The sequence below is a fragment of the Genypterus blacodes genome, unplaced genomic scaffold (assembly GCF_046128005.1).
Source record: "Genypterus blacodes isolate CSIRO-AG114 ecotype Tasmania unplaced genomic scaffold, CSIRO-AGI_Gbla_v1 ptg000030l_1, whole genome shotgun sequence".
Classification (NCBI taxonomy): Eukaryota; Metazoa; Chordata; class Actinopteri; order Ophidiiformes; family Ophidiidae; genus Genypterus; species Genypterus blacodes.
Window position 1 is genome coordinate 4,913,294 of NW_027466843.1, and position 14,004 is coordinate 4,927,297.

The 14,004-nt window shown below is 40.5% G+C and overlaps 2 protein-coding genes, 1 long non-coding RNA gene and 1 other non-coding gene across 4 annotated transcripts; 2 read left to right on the forward strand and 2 right to left on the reverse strand.

Moving 5' to 3' along the window:
* Positions 1-197: 197 nt before the first annotated feature.
* Positions 198-6,988, reverse strand: pmm2 (phosphomannomutase 2). The gene is made up of 8 exons (XM_076145375.1): positions 6,716-6,988; positions 4,910-5,021; positions 4,030-4,106; positions 3,502-3,593; positions 3,246-3,345; positions 2,812-2,887; positions 2,061-2,176; positions 198-1,749 (listed from the first exon to the last, which is right to left on the reverse strand). Exons 1-8 carry the CDS (start codon positions 6,788-6,790, stop codon positions 1,648-1,650), a joined length of 750 nt encoding a protein of 249 aa, XP_076001490.1. The 5' UTR covers positions 6,791-6,988; the 3' UTR covers positions 198-1,647.
* LOC142994618 (uncharacterized) lies at positions 5,757-9,097 on the forward strand. Its single transcript, XR_012961418.1, has 3 exons — positions 5,757-5,811; positions 5,892-6,078; positions 7,845-9,097. It is a non-coding gene; the product is annotated as an uncharacterized LOC142994618 (long non-coding RNA).
* Positions 5,955-6,046, reverse strand: trnar-ucu (transfer RNA arginine (anticodon UCU)). Its single transcript is given in 2 exon segments — positions 5,955-5,990; positions 6,010-6,046. It is a non-coding gene; the product is annotated as a tRNA-Arg (tRNA).
* A 573-nt stretch (positions 9,098-9,670) lies between the features above and the next one.
* Positions 9,671-12,123, forward strand: hmgb2a (high mobility group box 2a). The gene is made up of 5 exons (XM_076145538.1): positions 9,671-9,804; positions 10,592-10,751; positions 10,900-11,048; positions 11,136-11,310; positions 11,426-12,123. Exons 2-5 carry the CDS (start codon positions 10,605-10,607, stop codon positions 11,588-11,590), a joined length of 636 nt encoding a protein of 211 aa, XP_076001653.1. The 5' UTR covers positions 9,671-9,804; positions 10,592-10,604; the 3' UTR covers positions 11,591-12,123.
* The last annotated feature ends 1,881 nt before the right edge of the window (positions 12,124-14,004 follow it).

Consider the following 14,004-nt stretch of genomic DNA (forward strand, 5'->3'; position numbering starts at 1 on the left):
TTCAGGTTGTGTGACACTGTGGCACCGCTTTCCAACCTGGATTGAAATTCAGTGTCTTGATTTGCACTTTATTCACACTTGGCCTGTATCAGATGCTTTGACGGCCTCTTTCTTTTGAAGACACTGTAAAATATGATCTGACCAGTAGGGGGCGCACATTCCTTTCTCAAATGGACAAGATGAATCTACACAGTGACTCAGTGAATCTCATTCCCATTTATTTCCCACAGTGCACATATTTTACAGAAACCTTCATTCAAGTTTGTTATTGCTACATGTAGCAATAACAAACTATTATCGTACATGACAATGTAATAATAGTAAGCATTGCCAAAGAGAAAAAGAAAAGAAAAAAGGATTTGACCAGATAGATCCCAATGTTATGTTAAATGTGGTCGATTGATTAGTTCTGAGCCTATCAGAACATGCTATGGAGTTTGTCCAACAGCACTAAAGGGGATTTTATCCATGTTTCACAGACAGCCACGGCTGTCAGTGATGTCCATCTGATGCTAAAACAAATGCAAATGTGAATAGGGTGTTGCTGAGCTCATTCAAATCTAATCGCTGCATGCTGACCCAGTTTGACCATCTTATCACAGAGCTTCGGTATGTATCCTTTGTATGTAGCAATTCATAAATGCTGACTGGTCAAAGAAATACAGTCAAGTTCAAAAACACTTCATGTACTGAATTACTTCCACAAAGAATAATGCAGTCTTTGTTCACTCACTCAGAATCATCAATCAATCCTTGTGTTTGTTGATCTCACACTCGGGTTTTACTTCAATACTTTGTCAGCCTGAACTTAGCAGTAACTGCTGACACAATTATGATGCTATATATACACATCTGCCAGCAGGAAACACAGTCATGATGATTCAGTCCATGAAAGCTTTTACACTGACTATAGTGGTAAACTGATCAGGGTTCCCGTTTGTCTGGAATCGACAGGAAAAACAACGGACAAAGGCAAAGAGAGTTTGCTTAGTACATTTAGTACCTTTACTATTCCTAAACTTCAACCAGGGTGGTTTATTGAGGTAAAAATTATTAGAATTAAGATAAGGATCACATGATTTTGCTGTATTGCACATGGAGATGGCTCATAGAAACTTTTGATTTACAGTTGTTAGTTATTTTCCCAAAGAATAATGAACACAATTATCTCTGCAAAGACATGAAAAGCCAAGCAGCCCCATCCACGCAAAACTCCTCTGCCATAACCCCAGCATGTTGGCGGTATGGCCCTCCCATATTTATTATATCATTGTTATTGGGCAACCAACACATGTTCTGGGTAAAAATGTCTGGAGACCTGGGATCACTTTATCAACTACTTCCATAACCTCCAATTTCCAAATTACGGTGTGTTTTCTTGATGAAATCATTAAAAACATACAATGAGACACTGTATGTGATATCCGCCTGTACAAATAAAATTGACTTGACTTGATTTGTTTCATTGTCAAAATGCTATGAACCAAACTGGACCATAGTTGAAGAATTACCCTTAAATGTGCAGATTTGCTCCTGACAGATGATCACAGCTTTAAAAACAGGGCTTTTCCCCAGCTCTTTCAGTAACTCAAACAGTACAACCTTCATTACTGTTGGCATCTTCCCTGCATCTTCCTCTGCTTTTCATCAAAAGAAAAGCTGCTGGCAAAGTCGATGTGTTTCCTCTGGACAAGTGACTTCATGGCCGATGGTGCGTGGGTCGCTGTAGATCTCGTAGTCGTTTCCTCCCTAACCCACAAAAACACAAACATCAGTGTAAAGCTTCTGTGATGCTACAGATCACAGTTTATTGGGGGTTGTGCTGATGGAAATAGAGTTTGTGTTTGTCTGAAATTTCTCATAAATTTGTGTTTTCAATTTAAACGTTGTGTCCCAATTCCAAGTGTGTGAGAGTTACTGATATGTTTTGCACCCTTACAATTGTTGCTCTTATAATTTTTTCACCGTAAACTGGACACGCTTTCATTCTTTCAATATTCATATGGAGAATTATCTCCATTTACTTTGAGTATCTTTCAGCCTTGTTGTGGTTCACTCACAGGTTTAGTCTTATCTCCAAAGAAGTGAATGGTGGAGTAGTTGTCTTTCTCAACAATCCCCAGACAGTATCTCTTATCCCACCCATCTGGAAACACATCAAAGCTAATCTGACCTCCTGCGGAGAGAGAGGGAGGGGAAAAAAAGACAAAAGGCTCATTAACATTGTAATTACTATACGTCTTGTTCCACTGCCTTCAGGCCAAAACACAAACATGCATTTGCTTCAACCAGAAACTACTGCTATCTGTTGTATGGGGCTGGTAATCACATTCGCATACAAATTCAAGAGAGACTCCCAAAGCCATTTGATTGTTCCCCACTATGATTTGAATGAGGACCATGCGGTTCAGAGGTCTGTTATCTAAATGACACCCCCCTTCCGTGAAAACCTGCTTTTGATTGGACAGACCTGCTTCAACTGCAGTATACAGAATGATTTGACAAATAACCAATGCGTTCAGTGTAAATCTGAGCAATCACATACACTTAAATATTAAATGGTGGTGGTCTGATCTGTAGAAAGTCCAGTCAGAATGTGGTCATGTATGGATATTTACGGGTTATTATCACATTATACATAGCTTAATTTTTCTGAAATCTCTGTTCCTGTGTCCTTTTGCATCTTAAGTCTAGTGGGAGGAAATAAGACTGAAATGTGGAAACCTAAACAGCTTTGCGATGCAGGGAGAGTGTTCTGTTAGCCTGAAGGTGTCAGTTTATGGCATCATTTCATTTTTAATGTGGACTCACCGATTGAAAATGACAGTCCTTTTCCTTTAAATTCTTCCTGTAATACCGACACAAACTTCTCTCGGATTTTCTCTTTCTGTTGGGACCAAAAAGATCAGGAAACTCAGACCTGAAATAACGATGATCTCATGAGTATTTCTGAGTTTGTGTTTTTATTATTTGAGTGCTACATCAGCTTAGTGTCAGCCAAAGAGACCACATTCACCTATAGGTGGCAATTAAATCACACAATCCAATTGGAGACTTCCTTGACCATTGATGCTGACGTTCTTTAACAATTCTCAGTACGTATTAAATACCAACATCTACAGTAATAAGAATTCAGTGATGCATTTGGTAAAATTCCAATGACCAACTTTCCTGCATCCATTCTGCTTCTGTGTGAACGATACTCAAATCAAAGAAATCAAACTTAGTGTGTGTGTGTGTGTTACCTGGTCCAGCAAATAGAACTCATTCCTCTCTTCCTGTGTGCAGCTGCGTCCTATAGGTGAGACGTTGAGCATGCCATTACGAAATTCTACGAATGTCCCCCTGTAAGATTTAAAAAATTACAGCTCAGTCACTGCAAGGTTCAACAATACTTTATTTGGTCCATTTCCTCATATTCTAAATTCTTACATGTGTGGTAGATGTGAAATGTGTGGTAAAAACAAAATGGTGGCCAGATAAATGTTTTCATGTGTGTACCTCTTTTTTGGCAGTTTGATCTTGGCCATGTAGTTGAGGCAGAAATTAATGAAATCTTGCAGTAGCTCCTCTCCCATGTGGGCTTGGATGGACTGATGAGAACAACAACAGATGAGAAACAAGAACCTGTCAAATTATATTATCTGATGATATTATCCTATAATCAGAATCTAAATCAGAATATCATCTTTTAGCCAACTATGTTCACACATATAAGAACTTTGAATCTTAGTGTGAGTTTTCCTTATTCACAACGATACAAAAAACATATTAACAGAAATGTAGTATTAACAATATACTGAACAGTAGGTACTTATACAACATTTCTGAATATGTACATACTGTACGTATACATTTTCCTGTTTCAGTGTGTATGCAGGTGTTTATACAAAGAGGTCAGAAGTAGCGGGTACTTCTGTGGTTGTTGTACTGTCAGCTGTTCCTGAGAGTGACGGACTGTGGAAGGACGCTGTTTTTGTGTCTTATGTGAAGAAACAGGATTGTCGGGACAAAATGTGTAGATCTTACCTGGATAGAGAGTAGTTGTCCATTCTTATAGGCCACCAGACCATTTTCAGCAAAGACATAGTCGACTTTGTGAATCACTGTGTACAGATAAAAGTCAAGCTTGATTCTCATTACTTTTCAAATAACAATGTTAACTGGTATAACAATATACTGCTATGCATGCTAATACCTGTTCAGAAAAACAGAATACTTAGAATATTCAAATGGTACTGAAATGTAGATGTAGACAAAAAAAAAGAGTGCAATAGGAGGAAAACATTCCTCCCTGTACAGAGAAGGACTGGGAGGGATATCAAATAGATATCAAATTGAGCAAAATCTTTATCATTGTGATGACTTTTATCAGGCCACTTTAGTTTTGAAAGGACATTGTGTAGGTGATCTCTAAGCTGCTCTGCATTGTCTCATTGCTGCTGCTGCTCCGTCCAGACCTGCTCTAACATCTCTGCTCTGTGTGTGGCCTATAACGCCGTGGAGCTCATCGCAACCCGCCGCACACAGCAGCTGTGATTATAAAGCATTTTGTCTTTTCATGCTACATAAAGCAAGATTAAACGTCAAGCTAGAGATGAAAAACAGAAGGTTAGGAGAACAACAGCCACACCTGCGCACCCGCCTGTACTCGTTTTCCAAGTCAAGATGTGGAGGAATGAACTAACAACATTAGCAATAGACTCTGATCAAGCTTCTGAAAAGAAAGCTCTCCTATTGAATTACAACGTTTATCACTTTATCAAAGATCTACATGTGCAGATCAAAAACTGATATAGTGGAGTTTTTTGGACCTGGCTGCATCTACGTCCCCATTATTACTCAAGTGGAAAGTGAAGTGTATTCCTGTATCACAGACAGCACAGACATCCTTGACCGCCTGCCTCACCGTCGTCTCCCAGCTGCTCCTTGATCTTGCAGAGGTCTGAACCCCCCACCACTCCGACCCGAACACGTGTCTTCAGAGTCTGCAGAAATTCTGCCATGTCTGGAGTTACACACTGAAAACACACACACACACACACACACACACACACACACACACACACACACACACACAAATAACTCATTTATACAGCGTGTGTATAATATATAAGATCTAAGGCTGAGTGATATAGATAGTCAAGGTATTCATCACGATATGTTTGCAACCTCTGGCATTGTTGGATATATACATCCTTAGTAAATGAGGATCACCCACACAGTTTACATTCTTTGTACTGCATGGATGCTGTGTGACGAGTTGGAGTAGATTGCCTCTCCTTCTAGATTAGGTAGCTTCTTTCTTTGTGGAAACTTTACACAACACCATTGATGCCGTCTGTCACACAAACAAACGGATGCGCGTGTTGAGCAGTTCTCTTTACTTTATTTCAATCGCTTGTTTGGCGTTTAACGGAGCTTTAAGTAACAACCAAGCAGAAAAGAGGAAATGTTTTGCAATCACAGATGCAGTGCTTTAGATCGAAACGAGCTCCGTGGCGCTATCAGGCACGTAAAGCGTGGCACTGGTGGACGGACCGGTGTGCACGGGCATTAGGGAAACGACAAGGGTGTGGACGGTCTGTTTAATAACAATGATGATGATACAGTGAGAAACAACGGACGTGGGCAGAGATCATTTTCACACCTAAGCAGGTTTTTCTACAGCATTGTCTTGCAGTCGCTATCATGCTAGCACGTAGTGTGACGCGACAGGGCGTCAGCTCGTGATCTCGCGAGACTATGCAGAGCAGCTTCAAGATCACGAGCAACACAGTCAAACAGCGGCCTAGCGCTGTCTTAACGAAGGTTAACTGGACTGAAATCATCGACAAGCCATTTCAAAAGCATTAATGGAGCACTTAATCTGAATATCTATGTGTTTACAGGTTGTCAAAACTGGTGTGGAATTTGTTGGAGTGAGTACAATGATCCCATGTGCTGCGAAAAAGCGACTCCGGTGGGACTCGAACCCACAACCTTTGAATCTCTGCTTGGGTACTTAACTAGAAGTCCAATGCGCTATCCATTGCGCCACGGAGCCTGTGCGTACATCGCATCCACCAACGCAACTACGTACGTACACGCACGTACGTACACGCTTCACTCATACACTTTACTATGGCACACATTGAATAATACATTACATATAAAACAAAAGGGCTTGATTCACTTTGTTCACTGAGGGTCGAAAGATGGACCTGTGCTATCCTACTAACCATTACTGACAACGGTATGTTCTTTGAGAAAAACACCACGCTCTACGTTGTAATTTTGAAAGTGACAAAATCGTATATTGGCAAAATACATAACCAAAGGTAAATTTATTACAGCTAGCTTAAACAATCTGAAAAGACTAAAAACAAGTGCTCCTCGTTTTACGTTCCGTCAGACACTTCCGGTATGCAAAACATATGACGTTTTTGGGTCAATATAGTATTATATACATTATACATTTATTATCTAGCAGCCTGTGTATGTGTATACATAATGTTTACATACGTTATATATACACGTTAGCTTTTCCACTCTTCAAAGCTGTAAGCGATCAGGCGCTCGGAACTTCATTGGCGGACGTGTTGTTACCGAGCAGTATCGCTAGGACGAACTAGCGTCGTATAGAACGTGGAGCCGGATGTCCCACTTATATTATTGGACAAAGTCTGATTTTATTTACATTGAAAAAATTCACAAGCTATCGCACACCCGGTACCTGTCTCGCAGCGGTCAGTGTGCCGTCTACATCAAAGAGACAGAGCGTGCTGGAGTCCAATGTCCCGTCACTCATCTTCAGTCCTTTTGGGTTGCACTCGAATATATTATCAGTCCCCCCCTCCCTGAGTCTGCACACGCTCTCCGCTCTGCTCCCCCTCTCTCTTTAGTGTTTCTCTTTATCTGTCTTGGCTCTCTTCACCAGAAGCAGACTGTCGGCAACTACAGCTGAAATCTAAGCTACTACTACTGCTTCTTCTTTGTTTTGAATGGCAGATTGCAAACGTAGAAAGCTGTTTATCGCCACCTGCTGTAATAAGTGGCTACAATACCTGAAAAAAAGAATGTCAGGGAGCTATTAAAACAATTACTTTGACAAAGTAACCATGTGACATCGCATGGCGTCAACATCACCGATGCCATCCTGGACTCTTCATCCACACTACTGTACTGTGCCATGTTCTCATAACCTCCAGCGGCTGTGGCTTCCTGCTGATTCAATTTCAATCTACTTGTACCTCATATTACCTATTTTACCCCAGGGCCTGCGTAAACAGTTTAACAACAACACTTATATTAATAACAATGATAATAATAATTAAGAACCTTCTTTCTTTCTCTCTATCTTTCTCTCCGTTCCCCCTTCTTTCTGTATAAAAAATGATCGCCAAAATATCCTATAACTGTGTGCGCACTGTCATGTAAAATGTTTGCTTCAATAAAAGCAATTTCATAATGGAAATACAATTCAATACAACTCTGGAAGTCAAAATGCTTCATTCCAGTGTTTATGCAAGTAAGAGCAGGAAAAACGCTACATGATACTGTCTAGAGCACATTACTGCCATGCCATGAAAAGGTATGCACAACTTCCTCATTTCCATCCATGTCAAAAGGTCATTGTGCAAACTTAACTTAATAAGTGGCATTTAGCAGCAGCAACTGCAACCAAATGTCTCTGATCACTGAAGAGGAAGATCACTGAAGGCCCCTTGACTTTAAAAAGAGGGCCATGCAACATTTACTGTTTTTCTGTGTTACTTTGTTTAGTTTGAACAATGGTTAAAAGCCAAATATGGTAAGGTGACAGTGATAATAAAGAACGGCTCAATCTATTTATTTATGTTTAGATCCTAGACTCCAGTGGTGAAATTCTTTCTATGGATTTGTAGAAGGCTTCTACCCAAACTGCTTTTGAAGAAGTCACAGCCACATTACAGGTACAGCCATTGTGCCCTGGACAAAGGTCAAACAGCAGGAGATATGCGCTGGGCTGTGTGGGGATGAAGGGATTGCTTTCTACCTTCCCATGCTATTACCATGCTGACCAATCATCACACGATTGTAGACACAAGAATTGTATTTAATTTTCCCAGGTACACATGAAAACTGTTCTTGTACACTTATCTTATCCAAGACATGCTGTAAGTTGAGGGCTTTGTCTCAGGCCTTTTCAAACAAAGTTCCTGGTAAATTTACTTGGATGACCTTAAAAGCAATTGTAGTGATCTCCAGTATTCATGTCTTCATTCAAGTTAAAAAGGTAAAATGCTAAACAAACGTTTTTCCTTTGTCATGTATTTGCCACAAACCCCCAATACATCCATATGAATGCCTGACCTAAGGACAATAGCTGTCAGGTGTGAAACCCCAGCAGCTTGGTGTGAATCCAACAACTTGAGTTGTGAGACCATCCCTGCCACCTCCATGTCTACATCCATTATTATCCCCCCACATTCTGTGACCCCACACATCTAACTTATCTGATCTAGGATTGTTGATTTATATGGTTGTTGATTTATTCAGTGGACACAATTAATGTCACACAGAATTTTGTTTCAAAAAGATCTGATGCTCTGATAAAATTTCCTGTAAATCTCAATGTAGCATAGACAGATTTATCTTAATTAATGATAATTTAAAGTGTTTGTCTGTACACTGTTGTTTAACTACAATGTTATTGGTTTGCACAGGCAGAAATTAGAACATTGTGTAACAGCCTAATGTGGACAGTGATAGGACAGAAGAGAAGGCAAATGTAAAGATATAACAAAACTGAACTTGACATGAGACATGAACCAAAATCTTTTTTGAAATGTATACAATAATAAGAAACAACTTGCCACATTTCAGTCCAATCCACCAAATGTCTCTCTCCAAAATAACTCCAAAAGGGTTAGTTTTACTGCAGTGGATTGCATTGCATTCGACTTAATTTGATAGACTTCATTCGCAGTGCATTGGACTAAGATGGTAATTTGTGTCATTTGAATCCCTCAGGTAGTAAAGTGATACTATATGTGATGTTTTGCTAAAACATATATTTATTTATTCTGTTTTCATATATTCTTGAATATACAGATGTGTGCTGTATGTAGTTGAAGCTGAGGTGATTTTACTTTTCAGAAAAGTTATTGCATAATTAAAACTGCTGTTTAAAACTGCAATGTTTATCTATGTTGTATCTACGTTTATTATATAATCTTAGAGTTCCAAATCATTCAATTTGAGCACATATAAACAGCAGATTTGAGGCTATTTAAAAGCTTTGGGATGACTATCTGTCTTGCACTGAGAAATTGCACAGGAAGTCTTATACCCATGGACACCACTCCCCCTTGAAAATTAAACAAAGACGTTGGTCTTGTGAGTAGGCGGAGTTAGAGCCGTTCGCCTTTTAATTTGTTTTCTTTAATCGATTGGCAAAAACAAGCATATGATAATATAGAAAACAGCCTGTGGAAACGTACACAGAGACTGAGAGTACATTGCCCAAAAAAGAACGTCTTCTACTCCAAACAAATAACTTTTTCGCGCCGTGTCTTTAAAAGCCACAAATAGACCAATCACGTTACAGGCAGCACATATAAGCCTGATGTCACGCTCTGACGATCTGCAACCAATCACAGCCGCCTAATGCTGCCTTGGACCGCGTTCAAATTTCCAAAGCTAAGAGCGGACCAATCAGCTTCGGGGCAGGGGGACTTCTGGATTGACTTCTAGTCAAGTTAGGTTGCCCCTTAGACGGTGACAAAACAGTTGGTCCGTCTTCCCTGTTCAGTCGTTTACAAGTGGAGTTACTGCGAACAGGTAATGCGTTGTGCTTTTTAAATATTTTTTCTCCTCATTCTTAACAGGGTTTTCTTACCACATAAGTGCGTTGTTCTCTTTATGTATTATTAGCTCGATTTCCGCATTAGTCTGTATGATAAACTGGATTTAATATAGAAATGTTCGTTTTTTGTTAAAAATTATAAATGCGTATAATATTTGTGGCTATCACAGCGATTAAAATGGTAATTCCTGATTATTTCGCTGTGTCTGAGCGTGGTCGTGTCACTTCGTTAGGTCATGCAGTCTCAGGCGGCGAAGCTCACAGCTAGTGCGCACCATGCAGTTAAAACGCCATTTGGTTTCTGTAGCTTAGCCTGCTAGCAGGCGGCAGCTCCCATTTTGAAGCCTCGAGTCCAAACGCCTTCCGGTTAAAACTTGACCAACTCTGCTTCTGTGTTAAGTCAAATTTAATCCTTCGCCCAATATAACGTAAAGACCACATATATGTTACTTAAAATAACTTTTTGTCGCAGTATGGTTTAGGCGGGAAGGTACAAAATGGAGTCCCGTCTTTATGTCCCACACAGGCAGAAAGCCGATTAGAGCCCCAAATCGGCCATTGGCGCCTGTTTGGTTTATTTTTGCTACAGTAGTAACATTGCGTTTGTGTTAATATGGTCAGATCCTCTTTGCATTATGTGTCGGTGAAGGTATTTAACTGAATACAAGCAGGAAGGTGATAGTAGGAGCAGCAGCAGGATGTTTGCATAACTATTGCTATATACGCCTAATAACCCACGTTTCCACCTCCTTTTGTTTGCAGACACATTGCAGCAATGAGGAAGGACCCGAAGAAGCCCAGAGGAAAGACTAGCTCTTATGCATACTTTGTCCAGAGTGCTCGTGAAGAGCACAAGAAGAAGTACCCAGGCACTTCAGTGAACTTTTCTGATTTTTCCAAGAAATGCTCAGAAAGATGGAGGGTAAGGGAACACACGTATAAGTACAATTTTTTTTCAATTAAATTAAAAAAATGTATGTGGGGGAGGGTGCTGTCCAGACTTAATGATGTTTTTACATAACTTGTTCTTATGATAGTCATTAAAACGAGTTCTCTTCTTTTGTATGAAGGCCATGGTACCCAAGGAGAAGGTCAAATTTGAGGATATGGCAAAGACTGATAAGGTCCGCTATGATGAGGAGATGAAGTCATATGACCCTCCTAAAGGTGCCAAGGGAGGCAAGAAGAAGAAGGACCCAAATGCGCCCAAAAGACCACCGTAAGTCAATGCAGCCTTGAGTTTACAATACAACTTGTAGTCAAGGGTGCCTTTCCGGTGGTAACTCTGAATTTTTTTCCTCTGCAGCTCTGCTTTCTTTGTGTTCTGCTCTGAACATCGTCCCGCAATCAAGGAGGAATATCCTGGTATCTCCATTGGTGACATTGCGAAGAGGCTTGGTGAGAAATGGTCTACACAGACAAGTAAAGACAAGGTGCCATTTGAGGCCAAAGCTGCCAAACTGAAGGAGAAATACGAAAAGGTACACATCATAGCAAATTTGTTATTTTTAAAGCAACCCCAAAAGCATATTGAGCTTCTTGTTATATTTGAAGTTGTGTTTTGCCATGCTTAATGTGTTTTCTGTGTCACTTAAGGATGTCGCTGCCTACCGTGCCAAGATTGGAACCGGCAGGAGTGATACTGGTAAGAAGGGCGGTCCAGGCAGGCCCAAGAAAGAGCAAGTGGATGAGGATGATGACGACGATGATGACGAGGAGGATGATGATGACGACGACGATGATGATGACGACGACGATTAAGCAGTTTATTTGATGGAGCAGTTTATTTACAACGTAAAGATGTGAAATCTGCAATGCATTGTTCATCTTAACTTCTGTTTATTTGTGTGGATGATTGCAACAGTATAGCTTGCTGTCCCTGTTGGTCTGCTTCCGTAGGACGTCAGACCTGTTTGGTTCTCGTTCAGGGATTTAGTTTTTCTTCAGCCATTTAGCACCCCCTGTGATTGCTTTGTTTAAAACTTTCCGCTGAAGTCGGGTTATTCTGTGACATTTCAGCTGGCAGACAGATAAGAATTGCGTACATCTAACAGTGACGTTAACAGTCTGAACCCCTGTACTGGCGGTGGACAGCAGCAAATCGAAGTTTTAAAATTTTTATTTCTGCTTAGCACTGCTTAAGTTTCTGCCTCGTGGTGTTTTCTTCACTGTCATACTACCGGGGATATCTGTAGTTTAACAAAAAATATTCTCATCCATTTTTAATGTGGAACTTTAAAAACTTTCATGTAGACAATTTTCTTTTGTAATAAAATTTTGTATATTGATTCAAACTGGTCTCTTGGATGTGATATGGTGTTTCATTTCAATATCCTGGGGCCTCCTTACTCTGCATGCAGAGTGAAAGACAGAAGACGTGCCATGGTGTTGAGCAGATTTGCACTTTTTGGAAAGTACTGCAGAAATTATTTGGGATAGCCATCATCTGTTTTCAAATCTTATCAGGCAATGCCACTGAGTGAAAGAATACTATTGTAGTGAAAACATGGGGTAAAGATAAGTACTGGTCTGAACTTTGTCACCATGCAGAACAGTAACGAATGTTTTAATGGTTTCTAACTGAACATACTAGTTTAAATCCACTTCAATTTGTGTATCTGCTCCTTCCATCATGCAATTTTTGTCAATGCAGCTGTGCCACAGCTCACATGAGCTAATAAGTAAGACTTATTTTCACATGTGAATAAATATATTGGGGTAAAGATGGATTCATCAAACTATACATTTATTGGCCTGATTTCAGTCTACTCTAGCAAATGGAAATACTCTTTATATTTTTATTGTGCCCTGAGCTCATGCCACAGAATCAGTCATTCATTCAAGCATGTTGTTTTTTCTGACTAATTAAATCAGAAACATAAGAAATAAAAATAAATGTCATCTTCACAAGGCAATGTTTGTTACGATTTCAACAGCACAGATGAACGCATTGTCAATGAAAACATGAGAATGACTTTAGAGTAGGAGGCTGAGGGTTTTTGTGACAGTGGAGAAACCACTGAGCAAATGATCGCTGATGTCAACACAAATGTAAAAGATTCTTGACAATGGCAAAACTAGGACATGAGGCTTAAGTCACTGAGTTTCTGACAACATGTTCATTTTCTTGATTTTTTCCCTTTTATCTACCAACTAGTAGGGTCCATGTCACTGATCGATCCCCCACTCTCCGCTGAGGGGATGTGCCCCTTCTGTGTCACGTGATGTCACCACCTGCTTCTTGTCCTGCAGGCTTAAGGCTTCCCCAGGGGTATGGGCCTCCTTATATGCAAGCACCCTCTATGATCAGTAGCACATCCACATCCACACATATTCAATCCCACAACTTCTAAGAGTAGCTTTAAGGTCCTCAGCATACTTCATATGAAATAGAGCAGATTAAACATCTAAACTCTGCACTGGCTCAAGCTAAAGGGACATATACCTCTGCCAAGGCCCAATTGTCTTCTAAATATGGCTTCATCTCTTAATGGTTAAATTTAACAGCTAGTTGTCAAGAACAATGCACATGATAATCATGTTAAGTAATCATGCTAACAAACAGACAGGCGGCTGTTCTGCCCCACAACAGCAACACTTCTTGTGCAAAAGCAGCAGCTGTCTTGCAGCAGCAGGACAGCTTCAGCCCCGCTTATGTTGCCAGTGTGAAACAGGTGGAACATAACATCTACTAGTACTATACTGTGGCCTTTGGTAGCTTCTGCACCAACAGCCGCTTACCCTTGTCAGCACTTCTACAGCTACTATACCATTTGTGCAGTCCTCTTGACCATTAAACCCAATTTTAAGTATACAATTGCTGGATCCCCCCTAAGATCAGTACAGCCTTTCTCAAATATGATGCTCTTAATGCACAGGAATTGCCTCATTGACACTCTGAACAGCCAATAGTAGCTCAGAATGGTCATGGACATTGACCAATCAGTGGTTTCGTTAGGGCCCGCCCCGCGCGGAGGACGGAGAGCAGAGCACATTTCAGCACCGGGGAACTGTCCGTTTTACACGAGCCAGTCGTCAACTGACGGTAAGAACAAAAACACGCAGACACACGCACATACACGCGGGCAGCACCTATACCACCAGCGTTGTGACACACACTTCGAGAAAAACGCCACAGTCCTGCTGCTCCCCGTGTCCACCATGAGCCGAGCCGT